Below are 22,353 nucleotides of genomic sequence, written 5' to 3'. Positions count from 1 at the left end.
ACTTCAATTCCCAGAAAATACTTGAGACGACCCAGATCCTTCATCTCAAATTCTTTGAACAAGTTCTTCCTCAATTCACCGATCTCTTCTTCATCGTCTCCGGTGATGATCATGTCGTCAACATAGACGATAAGACACGTGATTTTTCCATTCTTCTTTTTGATGAATAACGTGTGATCTGAGTTGCTTTGCCGGTAATCATACTTCTTCATTACTTCAGTGAATCGACTGAACCAGGCCCTTGGGGATTGTTTAAGTCCGTACAACGTCTTCTGGAGTTTGCATACTTCTCCAGGCTGAAACTCCTTTTCGAATCCCGGAGGTGGGACCATGAAGATTGGTTTAGGTAGTTCCCCATGCAGAAAGGCATTCGTCACGTCGAACTGGTGGAGTGGCCAATTTCTGTTGGCTGCGATCGAGAATAGTACCTTGACTGTGTTGATCTTTGCTACTGGCGAAAAGGTCTCAGCATAATCAACTCCGTATGTCTGAGTGTATCCCTTTGCAACAAGTCGTGCCTTATATCTTTCGACTGAACCATCTGGTCTTCGTTTGATAGTAAACACCCATCTACACCCCACTGCTTTGACTCCTTTTGGTAGCTCTCCCTTCACCCAGGTATTATTCTTCATCAACGCTTTCATTTCAGTGAACATTGCTTCCCTCCAATGTTTATGCTTCATTGCCTCTTCTGCGGTCTGTGGGATTTCCTCTTCCTCATAGAGTGCTGCTTCAAAAGCTCGAGCCATTTTAGTTAGATTTCCCTGTACAAAGTTTGCTACTCCATATCTGCTCTTTGCACCAATCTTCTCGGGAGAGTACCTCTTCGGGGGAATGCCTTGAGTGTTCCTAGGCGGAAGAATATATCTCCCAGTGTCACTATCCACAGTGTTGTCTTCATCTTCTGCATTGTTAGTAACAACTGTAGTAATCTCCTCAGTCTCAGGTTCGGGATTTACCTCGGATATTCTTGGAGGACGATCGGGAAGCAATGGACGAGGAGACTCTTGGGAAGGGGCGTGCTCGGCGGTAGTGTCAACTGCCTCTGTTTGATCCTCAATCGAAGGACTTGGAGATAGCACAAACCAATTTAGACAGTCCTCGTGATCATTTTTAGGATTTTTCTCCCCCTGACTGCTAAAGTGGTGTGGGTAGAAGAACTCAGTTTCCAAGAACTTGCAGTTTATGGTAGTGACAATTTTCTTAGTGGACGGATCAAAGCATCTGTACCCTTTCTGGTTTACCCCATACCCAACAAAGACGCATTTGGTTGCACAAGGGGAGAATTTGGTTCTTTCATGTTTAGGAATGTGGACATAAACTGTACATCCAAAAACTTTTGGTGTCATGCTAAGGGATTCGGGTACTTTGGCTTGGGTGGAGAGAACATCGAGTGGAGTTTTTTTGTTTAGGATTTTTGTTGGTAATCTATTGATAAGGTAGACGGAGGTTGCTATAGCTTCAGGCCAAAGAAAGGTTGGGACTTTAGTTTCAATCATAAGAGCACGAGTAACTTCTAGGAGGGTACGGTTTTTTCTCTCAGCCACCCCGTTTTATTCTGGTGTATAAGCACATGATGTTTGGTGAATAAGACCTTTCTTTCTAAAAAATTCAGACATAGTGTTGTTAACAAATTCCCTACCATTATCTGACCGAAGGATTTTTATGGTGGTTTGGAACTGAGTTTGAATCATATTGAAGAAAAGGATAAATTTATCGGTCACCTCAGATTTGTTTTTTAAAAAATAAATCCACGTCATCCTAGTGCAATCATCAATAAAGGTAACAAAATATTTGTACCCATTCCCCCCAATAACCGGTGCAGGACCCCAAACATCAGCATGCACTAGATCAAACATAAATTTCATACGAGTATCTGAAGGTTTGAAAGATTGTCTGTGGCTCTTGGCCAAAACACAAGTCTCACAAGAAAAATTTTTCGGAAGTATAAAATCAGGAAACAAAAGCTTAAAATAACCAGGGGAAGGATGTCCTAGTCTTCTGTGCCACAACCAAGCCTCTTCTTTCGTGGATCCGTGAGCCAGCATTGCACTACCATGTTGAGCTACCCCATCCACGTAGTAGAGTCCCTGGTTCTCAGTGCCACGCCCAACGATCTTCCTCGTCTGAATATCCTGCAAAATGCAAAAATTCGGATGCATTAGGAGTGTACAATTCAACTCTCTTGTCACATGACTTACAGACATCAATCTCTGGGATAAACTTGGAACAAATAAGCAGTTTGACAATCGAAGATTCGGGGAAATCTCAATTGTTCCAGTCCCGGCCGCTGTAATTAGTTCCCCATTTGCAGTTCGAATAAAAGTTTTAGTAATTTCCCCAAAATCAATAAAATCAGCTCTCTCCGGAGTCATAGTATCTGTAGCACCACAATAAAAAATCCAACCCTTCCTATTTATTCTATCACCGTTTTGCACATTAAATGCAGCGGAAATATCTATCAGAGGTGCAAAACGATTTCTGATCCTAATTGTATCATTTTCTGGGGCTGATTTGATATTATCAATTTTCGTGGGTGACTTATCATATTTTAACAAGTCAGGTGGCTTATTTTTAAACTGGGGTGTCTGACATAATTTAGGCAAACATGGAGGACTAAAATGAAAGTGCAGAAAATTAAAAGGGTTTGGTGGGTGACCAAACCCTTTACCTCCACTAAATCCGCCTCCTCCCCAATTCGTCGCCTCCCCTTCTTCTCCAGTTCGTTCCACAAAATTTCCGACCCGGATTCCACCACCTCCGCCGCCGCCGTTGTTACCGCCGCCACCTCCAGCATTGATTCCGAGAAGATGGGTGTTATCCCGTTTGTTCCCGTCGCTAATTGCTCCATCTCGCTGAGCGAATTGGGCGTTCTGCCTCTGTCCCGTTTCCGCGATGTTGGCGGCGGCGAACTTCGCCTGAGCCCGTGCTCTCTGCCTCTCGTCCCACCATTCCGGGTAACCCACCCGTAGAAAGCAACTCTCCCTTGTGTGTTTGTTTTTCCCACAGTGGGAGCACCAAAGCTTGCTCTTGTCCTGTTTTGCTCCGGTCTGGTGGCTGGCTCCTCCGGCAGGTGGCGGTCGTGGTCCGTTCCGGTTGGTCGGTCGGTCTCTCTGCGCTCCAAATCCGTAACCTATCTCCCCTGATGATGCATCGGCGCTTCCCGCGCTAGAGAGGTCTCCGGTGAGCGAAGAGGACGCCGGTGGCATGATCTTTCGTCGAGCCGCCTCCCTCTTCACAATCCCGTAGGCCTCTTCGACTGAGGGGTACGGCTCCAGCTTGAGTATGTCACGCCGAATCCCGTCGAATTCCTCATTCAATCCGGTGAGAAATTTGATTAGTCTTTTCTCGCTTGAGAATTGTCGGAACTGCCTAACCTCTTTATCACAGCACGTTATTGGTGCTTCTTGGGTTCTGTCGATGCTCACCCATAAACCGTGGATTCGACGGTAATACGTTTCGAGATCCATATCTCCCTGTCTAATTGAGATAACCTTGTCTTCCAGGTCATATATGAGGTACGGGTCAGCCTTGCTCTCGTAGGTGACCTGTAAGTTGTCCCACAATGCCTTGGACGTCTGATGATGGGCAAAATCAGCGAGAATATCAGTTTCGATATTGTCGACTATCCATGAGAAAACCACGAGGTCAGTTTCCTCCCACTCGCGGTATCCCTTGCTCTTTGGTTCGGGTGGTTCGTCGGTGATATGGGAGTATCCTCTTCTACTCCCTATCGCGACTTTCATTAGTCGTGACCACAACGGGTAGTTCTTCCCGTTCAGTTTGAACGCCACGGTAACATTCCTGGTCGTTCTTAATCTGGATTCGGTTGTAGGTTTCTCCTCCTCTGAGTCTGACATATTTGTATTTGTGTATAAGGGTAAGGATTGGTATGAAAGGGTTAGGCTGTGATGAAAGATTTCTGAGCCAGAATCTCTCCTGCTCTTGATACCATGAAGAATTGAAAGGAATAGAACAGTTGTATTATTACTGTTTTTTTGTTACATTTACATTTGCTTATTACTCTAGTATTTATAGGCATAAAAGTGACCCTTCAAGATCCCCAATAAATGATATTGGAACAACACACTTGGGAACTCTACACTATCTTGGAACCCAAGTCCAATAAATGCTCAGACGGCTCTTTATGTTTCTTGTCTTTCCAACAGTTATCATAATAGGGGACTTGGTAATTAATTTTTACTCTAGCTAGGTCAATATGTAAAAAGGTTTGATGATAAGTCATCAAGTGCCAACAAAGTGTATGTTGATATATGTAGGTGTTATCCTTTCTGGCTCTTGCAGCAGCGAGCTCAACTCTAGGGATGTCAATCGGGCCAACCCGTTCGGGTTCGGGCCAACCCGTTCGGGTTGTCGGGCCATTCGGGTACGGGCTATTCGGGTTATGATTTTTTCGGGTTATAAAAGTTCGACCCTAACCCTAACCCTTCGGGTTTCGGGCTAACCCACCGGGTTATTCGGGCCAATGCGTATTTTTAATTCTTTTAATATTTTTAAAAAAATAATACGTATTTAAATTTTCTTTAATTATATACATATTTTTAATTAATCATTCAACAATAAAATACGTATTTTTAATTTTCTTTAATATTTTTAAAAAAGATTAAGTTATTTAAATTTAAATAACTTATTCATTACATAATTATTTACAAAATATCTATCAATAGTATGTTTATGTTTATGTATTTAAAACATAAATCAACACTTTGTTTCAAAATTCAAACATAAATCAATTCGTAGAAAATTAAATAAAATTTTCATAACGTTAGAGGTGCATCGTAGATGTAACAAAAATATTTTGAATTGTTAAAGAGTGAATTATCAAGATGCTAGCTAATTGGAGTAATTCTAAGTTTTCTTGAATTATGATTGGTCAAATTTAATTTATTCCAGCTGTAAATAAGTCAAATAATAATTTATCTTTGTTTTAAGAATCATCAAAGTACGCATAATTCAATGACGAAGCGACGTCAAAACACTTTGCACTATTATATTGGAAATATACTAAAAGAAAGCTTTTATATACGAGTATTTATGAATCATGAACCACATAGTGATTTTTTTCGTGATCTTATATAGTCGGTTGACGTATTGGATTTTGCATGGTTTTAGAGGGTTGTCTTGGATGATTTTGATTATATTTCTATATTTTGGTATGTTTACATCTTTGTTGAGAAATGATAGAAAATGGATTAGAAAATGTATACAAAATATGTGGATGTGCAGCAGTCTTGTTTGAGTCAATGTTTCTCGCGATTTTGAAGTCTGATAAACCTCTAATACATATCATTATCTCCGTCTTCGAAAGAGCTTCGCGTGGATATATTGCATGCCTCAATCGGAGCTTTGTAGAGAAAGTTATGACCGTTACAAAAACTGCTCGCTGTGCAGAAGCCTTCAACCCGACGGGCCGACCCGTAACCCGAACGGGTCAGCCCGCCTAACCCGACAACCCGAACGGGTCAGCCCGAATGGCCCGATTTTAAATTCGGGTTGCGAAATTACAACCCTAACCCTGTATTTTTATCGGGTTATTCGGGCCGGCCCGCGGGTTCGGGTTACATTGACATCCCTACTCAACTCCAAGTCTTGCTGATCTTCTGCTAAAAGCTGATGTATCCTTTTGCCCCCCGAGGCTGTGTAGCAGATATCAGATATCAGCAGTAATCGTAGATCCTTTTGCTGCTATCATCTCTTTCCAATATTTGGCTACTTCCATGGTTGGATGCAGATTGATAATCTACCAAACCCACACATACTGAATGCTACTGCATAGTGAAACCAATGCTTCCCAATACTAACAAGGTTGTGGCATTAACATCTTTACACTTATTTACATTTTTGTTTTCTTCACTCTTTATTTATTAGGTTTGATTCTCTTTAGCAGAGAACGATCAAGTGTTCATCACTTGCCATTAAAATTGTAGCAAAGATTAAGGCCGCAGCATGACAGATAACAGAGACAGAATTCATTCAAAATCAGCACAACGCCTAAAACTATAACCAGCTAACGGCTTTGATAGTAGTATATCATAAAATCATGTGACTCGTCAATCAAGTTTCGTTCATTTTCTTACAAGTAAATTATCGCTCTTTGTTAACCTATTCAGATGAATTTCAGTTGAAGATCAAGCTTTCATTATTTTCGTGAGTAAAATCGTGCTGCTCTGTAATACTGCAGCTACATATGTAAATGAGTAAATATTTTGGGATACTCTACAATACTATATGGAATAGTGCCTAAGAGCATCTACAATAGCGGACGTCCCACCGCCTAGCGGCTCGTCCGTCGCGGACGTCCACTATTGCATGCGGACAAATGGTCGTCCGTCGTAAAAGGCGGACGTCCGCTATTGTGGACAGGCGACGGACAAGAGCACCGACGTCCCGATTTTTTAATTTTTTATTTATTTATTTTATTTATACCCAATATTTACAACTCATTGCATTTCATTTTTTGTATATTTGATAAACACCAACAATTAAAATGAACTAATCGTATTTTTCGATTTGTTTTATTGGCTAGGGCGTCGGCTGGTCCTAGTGCTAGGCTATTATTGTGTAGTAGGATGTCCTTATAACGTGGTAATGCAGTGAGATGTTCTTATGACGTGACATAAGGTGTTTTTGGGATGTGCTAGTGCTAGTCCGTTGGGATGTCCACACTAAGTTGTTGAAAATATAGAACTTGATGTATGCATAGAATAGTTTTGCAATCCCAGCTGGAGAAACAACAAAAATATTAGGAGTCTTTTGCTACTTCTAGTTACTGTTATAATAAAGTCGTTAAAAGAAAAAGATGGAGAATAACAAAGAATAATCCATATCATTAATGCACCAAATAAGAGCCACAACTTCGTAATAAAACTTAAATCTGATACTATTGTGTATAATAGTATTAGTATTACAACCTGGAATTTTACTTTAAATTTGACTCTAGAAAAAGGAAAATAATTTGATACAGTACTATATAGAGTGAACTAAAACATTGATGCTGCATGTAAGTTAAATTTTGATACTAGTGGTGTTTGAGAATTGAGACGCTACGCCTTTAATTTTTAAATTGATATTGACAAAAAAATTGAACAGCAGCTCTTGGTTTCCAGCAAACGTTTGTATGTAAGGAAATAGCTAACCAACAAATTATAAGTAAACAGATATTGCATCAAATTACATGTCTATGGAAATCAATGAAGTAGATGAGCTTCCACGAAACAGAGTTTTGAATCTATTTATGCTTCAAATGAATATTTGCTACTATTTCCTTCTATAAATAGACTTTCCCTTTTCAATTGATTCATAAATTCAACACTCTTGTCTTCACTAAATATAGCGAAAACATTTCAAGAAATGGCCCTCGCACATTCTTGGAAGCTTCTCACTTCATCATTTGTGCTGCTACAGCTCTGCGCTTCTCTAGCTGCAGCGAGAACGGCCCCTCATGCATCGATGATCGAGAGGCATGAGAAATGGATGGTGGAGAACGGACGTGTGTACAAAGATGAGGCGGAGAAGGTGAAGAGATTCAATATCTTCAAGGAGAACGTTGAGTACATCGAGTCCTTTAACGAAGCAGCTTCAAGGCCTTACAAGCTTGCTGTTAACAGATTTGCTGATCTCACCAATGCTGAATTTCAAGCATCTAGAAATGGATACAAGATGGTTTCTCCTTTAAAGCCGTCTAAGGCTTCTTCGTCGTTTAGGTATGCAAATGTGAGTGCGCCACCGACAAGCATAGACTGGAGGAAGAAAGGAGCTGTTACTGCTGTTAAGGATCAAGGCCAATGTGGTATATATATATATATATATATATAACTCTCACATTTTATTTCTAATTCATTCAATCATTATTAGTAGTTTGCATTTTTGATGTTTAAACCAAAATGCAGGATGTTGCTGGGCATTTTCAGCAGTTGCAGCCACGGAAGGAATCAACCAAATTAAGACAGGGAAACTTGTTTCTCTATCAGAACAACAACTTGTTGACTGCGACACGAGTGAAGATCAAGGCTGCAATGGTGGATTAATGGACGATGCGTTTCAGTATATCATTAGCAACAAAGGCCTCACAACAGAATCCAACTACCCTTACCAAGGAGTCGATGGCACTTGCAACTCGAAGAAGGAATCATCTGATGCGGCCAAGATCAGCGGGTACGAGGATGTGCCATCCAACAGGGAATCAGCGCTTCTGAAAGCAGTGGTGAATCAACCGGTATCTGTGGCCATTGATGCTAGTGGATCAGACTTCCAGTTCTACTCGAGTGGAGTCTTCACCGGAGAGTGTGGGACCGAACTAGACCATGGTGTGACTGCAGTTGGGTATGGGGTGGATAGTGATGGCACCAAGTATTGGATTGTGAAAAACTCATGGGGCACAAGCTGGGGCGAGGATGGATACATTAGAATGCAGAGGGATGTTGGAGCGGCAGAAGGCCTTTGTGGCATTGCCATGGAAGCTTCTTATCCAACTGCTTGAACAAGTTTGTGCAAGCTCATTATAAAAGTCATGTGTATATGGATTCATATGTTAATATATGTATATTACCTCCTTTCCAAGAATTACAATTGTGATCGAACAAGTCTCTTATCCAAATTTTAGTTGATGGAATTTATCCAAGAATATCTTAGATTAGCCAAATACTCTATATTACTACTAAGCACAATCTTCATATCTAACTATTGGATCATCATTACATTAAGATACTCATCTACTTATATTGGATCATCATTGGAATTGAGCTTCAACACTTCATTTACAAATTGCAAATCGTTGAATGTTTTGAGAATTAACATTAATCATCTTGATGGTCACAGTATGTAGCCATCAACATATTAAAACTATGCGTAGTTAGCACACAAAAATGACGTTGTTCATTACTATAAATATTTTTTTGTTCTTTTACTATCAAAACTTGTTGTTCGTTACACTTATTTATTAACATTCTCAGTCCTCAAGGCGTATAGATTGATTGGCATGACTGATTGAGAGAGATCATATAGTTCACCAATATAAATATATAATTACAATTAGTCGGACGAGAAGCTTTATACAATTGATTATGAAAATAACTTCCAATAACTAAATTGGATGAAAATTCCTTTCTTATTTCATCATATTAATTCGTTATCGATAAAAGGAATTCCGCCATTTCTTACTACTCATTTTTACTCCAATAACAAATGAAATTATTTTTCATAGATAAGCATTAGAAGAAATGAAGAAATTTAATTATAGAGTGAGAATCTTCTTATCTCTCATTATCCCTTGCAACCAAAGTGAATGCAATCTTATTGTTTAAAACTAAAATATATTCAAGGTCGCTTTGTGGGCCATGAGGGAGGTAATGGAAAAATATTTTTGAATTATACTACTATAATTTCTAGTATTTGATGCCACGAGGGCCATGCCATCACCTTTTCAGTGATTGGGGATTCGTTGCTTAAGCAATTGGTTATTCTCTATTTTCTTCTGCATGTATTAGCTAGCATGCTGTGGAAGTAGAAAGCCAAAGAGCTTGGACACCTTTATGCCTTACTAGACTCATTTTCGAAGTTGATATTCATAGGATGTCTTGAATCTATTCAAATCATCATGTTTCTTAATTGGGATAGGATTATATTTTCGAATTAGGATAGGATCACATGTGTGCCTATTTATATGGGAGTAGAGCACATAATTTTGTGATCTTAGATCCAATCTGAAATCTGTAGCCGTAATCTGAAAACACTCTTAATAAAATTTGTTCTCCGTTCCTGCTCGTGGATGTAGCCAATTGGCGAACCATATAAATATGTGTCTTCTTTACGTTTCTGTTTATCTTGATTACACAATTACTCTATTCTGTCATAACAAACTAGTATCAGAGTCAGGTTGGTGTATGGTCTGGTCTGAGAGACCCATGTTCGAGTGGGGCCGGCGATCCTGACAAGTCTGAGTCGGGCCCGTAATGTGTATCGATGTTGTCTCGGTTTGAGAGGGAGGTTTGCTGAGTACAAACCCATCCCACATCGGGAGTATGAGGGAAGTTGGAAGGTGTACATAATTCCTATCCAACCCCAATTAGTTTGAGGTCTTTTGGGAGTGACCCAAAAACAAATCCGTGCGGGCTTGATCCAAAGCGGACAATATCAAACTAATGTTGCAGTCGACGATCCTAACAAGTGGTATCAGAGCCTAGTTTGTTAGGATAGGATCCCATGTGTGCTTATTTATATGGGAGTAGAGCACATAATTCTATGATCTTAGATCCAATCTGAAATCTATAGTCATAATCTTAAAACACTCTGAATAAAATTTGTTCTCCGTTCCCATTCTGTGGATGTAGCCAATTGGCGAACCACGTAAATCTATGTCTTATTTACGTTTGTGTTTATCTTGATTACACAATTACTCTATTATGTCATAACATATATATTTGTTTTTCCCTTTTTTGGATTTATTGAGTTACTAAGCTGATTAGAAATTAGAATCAAATTGTCCTTTAATTTTCTAAATTCAGGCATAAGTTTAGGAAAATGTTTCGTTTGCGTGTGTGAATTTTCTTTATTCAGTTAAGACTTAGGAGTATTATAATTATGGAGGTTAAGAAGAATACTTATTTTGAATAATTTAACTTCAAGCATAACATATTTACATTAATAACATAATTAGCATATTAGTTCAAAATTTTGATATGGAGTAAATTAAATCTCTGTAATATCAAAAATCAATTAATATGCATTTGACTGCTTTCAAAACAATATGATATGAATTTCCTTATATTATCGCAATAAAACCAAAATTTACCTAATATTCTGTTTCTGTACGTATTTCAACTTTATGAATGAGATAGTGCATTTGGAGAAATCATGTAAAGTGACGTCGACTTATAGATAAAAAATCGTAAAAACAAAAAGAATAACCGTGCCAAAAGAAATGTAATCAAGAATCAATTTTGTCATGAAATGCACATAAATAGTGTATATATTTTCAAAATCATGAATTTAAAATACCAACTTAAAATTAAACAATAGTAATTTCCAAAATATATACCAAACAAAAGCTAATCCAAATAAAGAAGAGAAGGTTTATAATTTGATATTGGTATCCTCTTCTCGGCGAATTAATTAATGCGTGCCTTTTCAATTTTACTATTTAAACTATGCTCCTATCAAGGTCAACGTTTATTAGCCACAACCTTATATCAAGGTCATCCAAACTACACTAACAGTTTCGCTTGATTCTCCTCTTTCAGACGAAATATTATTGGACACGGTGACGAAGCCAAACTTTTAGCTTTGGGTGATGGAGAATTCATGATCTGGAGTGACTACTATTAAACTATGGAGAGTTTATGGAGTACCAATTTACTTTTTTTGAATTTCTTAAACGATTGGTAAGATTGCAGAAATGAGAATATGGAGTATTAGTCTAAAAATATAAAATATATAATCAGAATCAATTCATTTCAAATTATATTTATCAATCTAAATACACTTTTCAAAGTAAGATTTTAGGATTTTTTAAATAAAAATTGGTCAATTCAAATCAGCAACACAAAAAAATATAGGATAGAGGGTGTATTTATTCCACATAATTCATCATATATAGTTGAATCATATTCATTTCGGTGATTTTATAATAGTTGAATCATTTCCTTATTCTATCTTAAACGGCGTACTTAACACACTAAGCAACACGCGATAAAATGGTATATCGAAATGGAATGCTTCACTTTGAATGAGAAGTTCTATTCTCTCCTCATTCAAATCACTAAACATTTCATACCCAAAAACGCATCTACAGTGATGGATTGTGTTAGTTTATGATCTTTATTTTCTTTTATTACATGGCCCAATGTAATAAAGCTATAGAGTATAACATTTTTTACAAGAAAAAACTTCTAACCCAGACAACGCAGCCGAACAAATTAAAGAGAGAATTTTTGGTCACCGGCTCGTCTCTACTTTTTTCTGTTTATTATGTAATTATTTTTGGCATCTTTAAATCTAAAATTAGAATCTGCTACCGGCATGAGGTAGGGTAATTAATTATGATGATTGATGAACAGCCGTTGTGAATGGTCCATTAATCCGATACTATAAAGTAATTATAAACAAGAGCCACAATTTTGTTATGAATTAATGCGACCGTTAATTGTGATCAAATCAGAAGAGGAATCAAATTCGTGGGTACACGCACAAACAATTAACCATTCTCTATATGACACTCAAACTGCCTTTATTCAGAATCAAGCCCGGCTGAATTCTTATTTATAATTTATTCATGTCATCGTCAGCCCTTAAATATATGTATAATAAATAGATTCGTCGTCAATTATGACTTTCATCTAAGTAATTAATGTGATCCGGTGTATGAATGGCAACTCAAAAATATCATATTGGGGTGTTTGAATTTAATCAAGACATTCCCATGCTTGCGCCACGTGGTTCGTGGACGTTCCAATCCTCCATTACATGTGAAGATGGTTAAATTGGGAGAACATAGCATCTTTTTATTAGTTAATTAAACAAACCTAATTCTTAAACTACATTTTTTTTGTTTTTTTAATCAAAACTCCTATATGAAGAAGGAAATTATAAATAAACTCCTATAGAAATGAGGAAATTACAACTGATGTCAAGAGGAGCTAGAACTCAGCACCTTATACAATAATGTCTAAGCTCTTTGCTACTAGGACAATGACTTTGGACTAATTCGTAAACTACAGTTATCTGTGAAAATTATCTTGGATGTAGCAGAAAGGTAAATTGTGGATTTTATTTTGGAATTGTGGTTGTAATAATGAGCACTATATCAAATATTTAACGCAATTGCATACTCCTATAATGAAGGATTCACGATGCATTACAGCACAAGAATTTATTTTAAAGTACCATCAGTCATATCCAATTAATTACAATCTTACATCATCAGCGTTTGTAGTCCAACGGTTAGGATAATTGCCTTCCAAGCAATAGACCCGGGTTCGACTCCCGGCAAACGCATTTTTACGTTTTATTTTTAATTTATGTTATTTTATTTATTTATCTAGTTAGTTCTAATCGTTATCGTATGTTTGCACAAAAAACAAATATATATGTGATTGTGTGTTTTACAAGTAAAATAATCCAAATTCCTTATTCCCTTGTTTCCAAATTAATGGGAAATTACAGATCATGCGAGTCAAGATCCACTCTCACAGGCACAGCAAACTAATCCTCCTCTCCGGCCAACTCCATGAATTCGCTTTGCTGCCGCAGGATTCCGATTGCTTCATATGTAGCTCCGACGAGATGGAATTCGGCGAGTTCCCGGCGGCGATGGGCGGCGACGAGGTGCTGCAGCCCGGGTGATCTACTTCGAGCTTCCGCTGGCGTGGCAGAACGTGCGCCTGTAGGCGGAGGACATGGCGGCGCTGGCCTTGAAGGCGAGCTTAGCTCTGGCAACTAATGATGATGATCGGATTATTAGATACTGCTGTTGTTGCTGGTCCAAGCTGGCTCAGCCGGCGGCGTTGTTTTGTGAGAAGGAGATGCCGCTCCTTGGTGGCGATGGGGGCGGCGCCGGCCAACGCAAGTTTGTTGCCAAGCTTAGTGCAATAGTTGAAGATTGAAATGTTAATTGGGGCAAAGTTTATGGTAATTAATGGAGTTGTTTCTTATTTTACGAATTTTGTAAATTACTTTATTTCGATATCAAGGATGGATTGATCATTCTTGCTATGATCTTGACTACTTCGAGTTTTTCTTGTTGAAGAAGTTGCCAGACTTTCTGTTTTAAAATTGTTATCTATTTCATGATCTTCGAAAATATCTATGCTGTAAATACATGATTTATGTGGTCAAATTATGAATATTCAAAGAATATTCAACGAACATTTCGTGACATAAATTAAGTGCAGTTACATGTACTATTATTATTATTATTGTAATCGTGTTATTACATTTTTCGCAAATGAAATATTCAAGCTTTTTCATAGAAATGAAATCATTCAAATTAAACTCGAATTGGTATGAGCTTCAAGTTTCAACAATACTAATTGTGTCGAAGGTAAGTAATTTATTTGCCTTATGCAAGCTTATTGGTCAATGGAAAATGTAGACAGAAATGGAAAACATTATTTTACACATAGGAATCATCTCCTAATATTAGTTTAAATCAATATCAGGTAAATTAACTTTTTCATTTATGTGACATATAAAGACAGGAGAGTGTTATATTACTAACTCAATACTTAATTGCTAATTATAATTAAATAATAGTTCTTAGATATTCAAATCAAGGGTTTAGATCATTAGTCGTGAAATGTTAATACGATCAACAAAAAACGTCAATAAGGGTATCAAGGTCAATTTACAACAAATTAGTTGTAACTAACTTTTAAAAAATATCACATAACTTTAAAACGTATATAACTTTCTCGATTTAAATTATTTTTCGCACAACATATATCAAATTAAAGATAATTTCATAAAGATTCTAACGAAATCTCACTTGCATATATTCCGATGTCAAAATTTGAAAAAAATTTCAAAAATTTTCAATTTTTTCGTACAACAACAAATGTCAACATAGTATATAAAATATATCAATATAATACATGTAGAATGTCATTCTTAAAACAATGTGCTGACATAAGCAATGTGTTGACATTCTCAAAGCATTGTGTTGATATTTTCAAAATACTATATTGACATTTTCATTCAAAACCTTAATTTGTTAGTTTTTTATCTTTTTCTATTTAATTAATAAAAATGAAAATTACACGTGGTAAATTTTAGACCACTAGATTTCTAAAATCCTATGATCTTATATTAGTTGTAGTTAGCAACTAGAGAGTGAGTTAGCAATTGATCACTCCCCTACAAAGAGAATATTACAAGTAAATATTATGTTTAAAATCCAATTTCTAATTCTCTCCGTCTCACAAGAATATGCACTTTGGGATAGACACGAGTTTTTTAATGCACAATTAATAAAATAAAAGAGAGTCAGAGAGAGATAGAAAGAAAAATAATTGCTGTAGTGTTAGTGGAAAATTGGTCTCACCTTAATAGAGGGAAAATAGTTTTTAAAATAGAAAAATGCATATTCTTGTGGGAACGTGGTAAAAAGTAATGAATGCATATTCTTATGGGATAGAAGGAGTATAATTTATTCAATTTAGACGATAAATTATTTTCAAACGTTAATAAGATTATAATTTATTTAATTTAGACGATAATTATTTTCAAACGTTAATAAGATTACGGAGGTTCAAGATAGAAACCATACTCCTAATTAGGGGTGGGTAGGTACGGTATACCTTACCGAAACCACCGTACCGTATACATTACCGTAAATACGGTATGCAAAAAAATCATACCTTTACCTTACCAAAGTTTTCGGTATACCGAACTTCGGTATACCTTATTTTCGGTATGACGAATTTCCATACCGATACCGTACCTCATTTTCGGTATACCATACCGAAGTTCGGTATACCTGACTTTCAACATCAATTAAAATAGAAAATTAGAGTTTTTAGAATATTATTTATATTTTATAATTTTAAAAATAAATTAAATATAATTTATTCATAATTATATTTATATTTCACATTAGATTTTATAATTTAAAAATATATAAAATATATTTTATATATAATTGTGTTTATATTTTTGTGGTATATACCTTAGTTTACGGTATATACCTTAATTTACGGTATATACCGAATTTCGGTATGCAGCGGTATACCGCGGTATTTGAAAATCCATACCGTTACCTTACTGAAAATTTTCGGTAAGGTATCATACCATACCGAAAGTCACGATATACCAAAAATTCGGTATTTTCGATATTTTTTCGGTACGATAAGGCCGGTATTTCGGTATTTCGGTATTTTTCCCCAGCCCTACCCCTGATTTAACAAATATTAAGGCTCAAAATGATGGAGGGTGGGGACATGTTTTGACATTTTGTCTTGATTATGAAGACAAGATTTATAGTTAAATCAATTTTTTAGATTGATAATTACTAGGTTAATATCTTTTTGTTATAAAAGATGACATTTAATAATGTAAAGTGACCTTTTTTTATTTCAAGGGATGACGACTTTCTGTATCTAATTGGTATTCGTAGTATCCAAAATAGAAAATGAGACCAGTAGCCCTCTACTCCCAGACTATTTAATAATCATATAATTGGAGTAAGCTTCATGCACATTTTCAAGATAAAATCACCTAACATAAATATTATAATAAGGCCTTGTTTGGCCCAAATATAGTTATTAGAAATAGGCCACTCACCCCTTAAAAGGCCTCATAAGGGGGAGGGTTATCCACACTTATATAGATTAGATGAGATCTTCACCAAGTCGATGTGGGACAGAATTTAGAGGATTTAACACGCCCCCTCACGTGTGGGCCGGAAAGGACATCGGTCTTCCATCACGTGGGTAGGCAATGCAAGAGAAACCATCATCGATGTGGGCCGGAAAGGACATCGGTCTTCCACTCGTGAGATAGATAAGAGATAAAGAGAAAACCATCATCGACTTGGGCCCGCTCTGATACCATATTAGAAATGGGCCACTCACCCCTTAAAAGGCCTCATAAGGGGGAGGGTTATCCACACTTATATAGATTAGATGGGATCTTCACCAAGTCGATGTTGGACAGAATTTAGAGGATTTAACAATAGTTAAATACAAATGAAACTAAACAAGAATCATATAAAACTCTAGAATATATTCCATCTGATCGGATCAATAATAGAATCAAGGTTAGACATTTAATGTTAAATAATAACAAACCAAATGATATGGTCCTCTTATATAATCTAAAATCAAGACCAAATCTTCATCCTTAGATTTTAAAATAAGTAGATAAGATTAAATTTTATGAATTTTAATAAATAATAGATACAATATCAACAAAAGGATAAGATCGTCGTTCTATTATGATATCATAATTTTCGTGTTTTTTTATATCAACATAGTGTATTACAAATATCAACACAAGTACACGAAAATATCAACACAGTTTTATTGAGATTTTACATGCATTATATTGAAAATTTTTTATGTATTTGTTGATAAAAATCTGATTATCAACATATACGAAAACTGAAATAAAAAATCATCAAATTTCATCATCTGAACGAAATAATTTAAATCGAGAGAGTAACGTAAATTTAAAGTTTTGAAATAATTTTAATAAGAGAGAATTGACATTAATACTCTTTAATTTTATTTAATAATTATTTAATTTTAATATATAATCCAATTAATATTATATCAACCACTAGATCTCTTAATTTAATAATTAAAAATTAATCTTAATTTTAAATTACTAATTAATTAGCAATTGATTACATCATATAGCGCATATATAAGTACTAATAATTTATTCATAGTAATTATATTGATTATAAAATTTATAAATAGTAAATCCAATTTTGAAGAGAGGGGCTTCATTTCTAACTTGATGGCAGCAACCAACTGATTGTAAGCTTTTGACCAAGCACATTTTAGGCACTGCTTCCTTTATAGTCTCCAACAATGCATATTTTGTCACCTAAAATATTACACCACCACCTTCATATTCTGGAAAATAAATTCATTATGCTCACCAACCAAATTTCTTTACATATATAACACGCAAGATAGAAACATCGAGCCTTTTGCATTTGAAAAAAAAAACAAAAATGGTAACAGATTGGTGAGAGAATGTACCTCAAAATGCTCACCAACCACACCATAGCTAAAGTGTGTAGCCCCCAAGTCCAAATCCTCGACACTTTAATCCTTCACACAAACTTTTCCAGTTTTCCTAAGGTGCACAGCCGATTCATAAGAATGTATATCAGTTTTCACACACACACACACACACAAATTAATGGTGTAAGACTGCAGAAATGGATACAAACAATGTTGGACACAAGATTAAACTGGAGTGGAAAAAATAAGACAAAATTGAAAGCATATATACCATGACAAAAACTGTGAGGGCATGAGGTTTGACTGTTTGAGATTCGGATTTCTCAAAGCCATTGCAGTTGAGCTTGGCAGAAGTAGATCCAATGTTGGAGATTTCAAGGTGCTCATAGTTGATGATTCAAGCATAGAACTACACAGGAAATAGTCACTCTCTATGTATACTTGAGTGAGTGTGTGCTGAATTATAAAAAGCTGTTTCAGCCTTTCCCTGAACGTTAACCTGAAAGGCTAATCAAACTTCAAATAAAATAACTCAAAAAGGGGAGATATAGAGACTGACTATTCCATCTCTTCAGTCTTGGCTAAGAACCAATCAAACTTAATAATGTTAAAATCAAGAATCACATTAAAAGAATGAGTCATATCAGTTATATAATCTATGATCAAGTAAACTTCAACTGCTAAAATGAAAAATATTATTATCAAATATGGATCCCAAGTAATTGATTAATCTGATGAATGAGGCGGGGATTTGATGATCCTCTGCACAATGACAGTCCTCGCCTTCCTAATATCGCGGCTGCAGTTATCCCCCAACTCCTCCACACTCTTCATCAACACATCCACCTTCTTCTTAATCTCCTCTATCCCAAGATCTCCAACCCGTCTATCAGCACGCGAATGCTGTCCAAATCCTTAATGGTCACAAATGTCCCCACATTCACCATCTCCTTCTGCCCCATCAGAACCTTCTCGTACCCCTTCATCAGCGAGTCTGTCCACTTCCCCATCGACCCCAAAGGAATCGACGTCGCTGCCGCCACCACCGAGCATATCAGCACCGCCGCGAATATTATGGCCGAGACTCTCCTCCATGAGCTAAAGCATTTCAACTTCTTGCCCAGTTTACGCTTCGTGCTATGCAGCTTATCCAGCATGTGCATCTGCTGCTGGTAAACGGATTGAAACATTTGGAAGAATTCATCGGTGAAGGGATCCCCTGCGTCCCTGAAATTCTTCAACTCCTCCAGCGTTTTCGAATACGCGCCATGGTCGTTGTCGTTGCGTTCCTCCTCGAACTGGTTGAGGGCGAGGAGGATGAGGAGCTGGCTGTCTCGGGCGGCGCAGAAATCGAGGCTGTTGTCCAAGTAATCCTCCACCAGATCGAACAGGTCTTGATTCCTCCAAATATCTTTCTTGCAGTCTAGGATGACTTTGACCACTTGCTGATTCATGTTGAGGAGTCATTCCGTGACTTGTCGGAGTGAATCAAGGGAGAGAGCTGCGGCGAGGGAGCTGATCACGTTGTTTGTTCGGGCCTGCAGAGACTCGTCGAACGCCTGTAAATCGGCGTCCACTCTGCAGGAGGCCGAGTACGAGTTCAGCTCCCTCGACAAGGGGAGATTGTTTGATGATGATGACTGGGTTTCTTGATCTGGCTTCTTGCTCAGATGGCTTCCCATGATCTTCAATCATCCAACAGTGTAAATAAACTTTGGTTGCTTGGAAGCTAAGTAAGAAAATATTACAAATAGATCAAATCTGAGTTGATAATGTATTGAGGAAGCCGAAATAGTGATTTGGGTGTTTAAAACTTTAACCATACAAATACGTATGATATGAAGAATTCGAACACAGAAAGGTTCAAGATCCATGCAAATATTGGTGGATGGGAAGGATAGTACAGAATTTCAAGAGATTTAGATAAAGGGGGGATGGGAAAGCGATGTTATATTTATATGTGTGTGGAGACACAGATTGATGAGGAGAAGCTTAAAGAGAATCAAAGCGGTTAAGAGGGAAAAAAGAAATAGTGGAGGGTTGAGATTATCAACAAATAGCTTGCACGCATGACTTAATTCATGTGAGAGTAAACGCGGGAAGCAATCTAGATAATAGTACATTCATAAATATATAAATTATCTCTATCTACAATGACCAGGATTAATTTGATAAATGGGAAAATATAAATATATATTGTGCCAAAAATAAATGAATCTCTTTAAAAACATGGATAAGAATTGGTTGGTTATACAGGCAAACGCGGAAGAGTTTATAACTGTAATGATTTTACAAAGTCAAAACTTGGGATCAAAGCAACAACTTTTACAGCGCCTTAATTTTAGGGTTTTGTTTTGTTTTGTCATGGATGAGACTATTGAGAAAAATTGCTAATTTCGTGATATTTTAATTTCAAAATTCACGAGACAGATTAGAATTTGATCAAATTTCACGATTTAAAATGGCTATTATCTCTACTATTTCTTTCGTCCATGATTAAATGCCTCATATCTGATTGATACGGGTTATGATATTGTTTGACTTTATAAAGTAAAATGCATAGAAAAAGTTAATAAAATGTGAAACCTACTTTTATATATATTAATTTTATAATAAAATATAAGTGGTAGTAGTCAAGTAGAATGCATGGTCCACTTGCCAAATATAATATAAGTGAAATGAGACATCTCTCGGTGGACGAGATAAAAAAAGAAAAACAATATGCCATAAACTAGTGTAGGATAATATTTTGATAATTGGGAATGTTCTTCTGTTCGAACAACTGACGTACTATTTGTGTAAATTTATCAATCTATTCAATTAATTACATACATTAATCATCATACAAAATGCCGATGTATGCTTCTCTTGTACAATTTCATTTTGTGTGTTAAGTAGATTGAGTAAAATAAGAGAGATAATAAAATAGAGATAAACGTGTTCTCAGTTTTAGCAATAAGTTATCTTGATTTATTCAAACAAAAAAGAAAAAAATGTGTCATCTTTATTAGAAAGGAGGGAGTACTAATGTTTTATGTGATGTTAGTATTTGTAGCATCTCTCTCCTTATGTTATATATTTAGGTCCGGTTTAATAGCCATGTTTTATCTTCATAATACTCGTTAATTAGGGCATATTGCCTATAAAGTCATAAATTTTTAAAATAGTTTGGTTTTTCTCGTAAACTTTAAATGTTGCATGAAAAGTCATAAACTTACCGGACTGTGTAAATTTCTCATCCGATATGACCCGATAGATTTCTGATACAAACTTATCCTACATAGTGCCCTAAAGGCGTGACTTGACAAATGACAAATTTACGGTTCAATTCAAATTGTGGAATTAATGCTACTTTTATGCTGAATCGATTTATAGAATTCTATTTGTATGTTTATGTCGATTTGTATGCTGAATTCGATTTATGGAGTTCGATTTGTATGTTTTCATTGTGCTATTTTTATGTTTGTGATAAATCCGAGGTCAGAGATTGCAAAGATAGAAGAGAAATAATTAGAATTAGTGGAGTTGTCAAGTCACGCCTTTTACGCGCCACTTAAGATAAGTTTGTGTTGGAAATCTATCCGGTCGGGTCGAAGGAGAAATTTACACAGTCTGATAAAGTTCATGACTTTTTATTTATCATTTAAAGTTCAAGCTTAAAAAAAAATCAAACTATTTTGAAAGTTTATGAATTTACAAACAATTTGCCCTATTATTTATCATGACATTGTAAATCCTAATGTGATTTTATTTGTTTGTACTATCATATGATTAATTATTACAATGAGTGCATGTATTTAGACCATTCAATTATATTTCATATCTTATTTTTGGTGTAGAAAACTTTTTCAATTATACCGCAAATTCAAACTCATTTGTGTATTTTTCTATGAAATAATACCAAATATGAGTTGTATTGTAGATACTACAACAATTTTATGAGGCATACACTGAAAAATGATGCAAAAGTTAAGTTCGATGAAAATGATTGGAGTAAAATTACTTTTTGGTATGACATACATATAAAAATGAATTTGAGTTTGATGTAAATTAATGGTTAGAGATGACATTAAAAAACACTTTGTATAATAATACTCCCTCCCTCTGTTCGTTATTACTTGTCACTAATTTCTTTTTTAGTCCGTCTGTCAATACTTGTCAAACTTACTTTTAACTCTACTATTTCTAGTAATGGACCTAACACTCTACTAACTCATTCCTAGTCACCTTTATTATAAAACTAATATATAAAAGTATGACTCATACTTTATTATTTTTTAATTACTTTTTTATTTATATTTTATTATATTTATTTTTTCAATTTATTTTTTGTTACATTTTCTAAAATCCAAAAAGTATGACAATTTTAGTACACTAGTAATTGTTAAAATTGCAATCGAATAGTTGTGGGGATAATTACACCACACATACAAAATGTTTCATCAATGTTTCAAATTAGTACAAAAAGTTTTAAATTAGCATATATCATACAAAAAGTTTGATTAGTGTTTCAAATTAGTACATTACGTCAAATAACACTAACACCGTTAACTTTTTCTTATTTTTCATCCTTCACTCCACTCCGCCAAATTATTTTTCTTATTTTTCAAATTAGTACATTCCGCCAAATTATTTTTCTTTTTTTTCA

At 35.8% G+C, this 22,353-nt stretch overlaps 2 protein-coding genes, 1 non-coding gene and 1 pseudogene across 3 annotated transcripts; 3 read left to right on the top strand and 1 right to left on the bottom strand.

The window, feature by feature from the left end:
• The first annotated feature begins 7,362 nt into the window (after nucleotides 1-7,362).
• LOC121769920 (senescence-specific cysteine protease SAG39-like) lies at nucleotides 7,363-8,545 on the top strand. The gene is made up of 2 exons (XM_042166706.1): nucleotides 7,363-7,810; nucleotides 7,911-8,545. Exons 1-2 carry the CDS (start codon nucleotides 7,372-7,374, stop codon nucleotides 8,498-8,500), a joined length of 1,029 nt encoding a protein of 342 aa, XP_042022640.1. The 5' UTR covers nucleotides 7,363-7,371; the 3' UTR covers nucleotides 8,501-8,545.
• A 4,394-nt stretch (nucleotides 8,546-12,939) lies between these two features.
• Nucleotides 12,940-13,011, top strand: TRNAG-UCC. The gene has a single exon. It is a non-coding gene; the product is annotated as a tRNA-Gly (tRNA).
• Nucleotides 13,012-13,182: 171 nt separating this feature from the next.
• Nucleotides 13,183-13,619, top strand: LOC121773567. Its single transcript, XM_042170456.1, has 2 exons — nucleotides 13,183-13,341; nucleotides 13,404-13,619. The coding sequence occupies exons 1-2, from the start codon at nucleotides 13,183-13,185 to the stop codon at nucleotides 13,617-13,619; spliced, it is 375 nt and encodes a 124-aa protein (XP_042026390.1).
• A 4,812-nt stretch (nucleotides 13,620-18,431) lies between these two features.
• LOC121773561 lies at nucleotides 18,432-19,387 on the bottom strand (annotated as a pseudogene).
• Between the last annotated feature and the right edge of the window lie 2,966 nt (nucleotides 19,388-22,353).

Source organism: Salvia splendens, chromosome 2, assembly GCF_004379255.2.
Source record: "Salvia splendens isolate huo1 chromosome 2, SspV2, whole genome shotgun sequence".
Classification (NCBI taxonomy): domain Eukaryota; kingdom Viridiplantae; phylum Streptophyta; class Magnoliopsida; order Lamiales; family Lamiaceae; genus Salvia; species Salvia splendens.
Note: the sequence above shows the minus strand (reverse complement) of the source record. Positions and strands in the feature narration are given on the sequence as shown.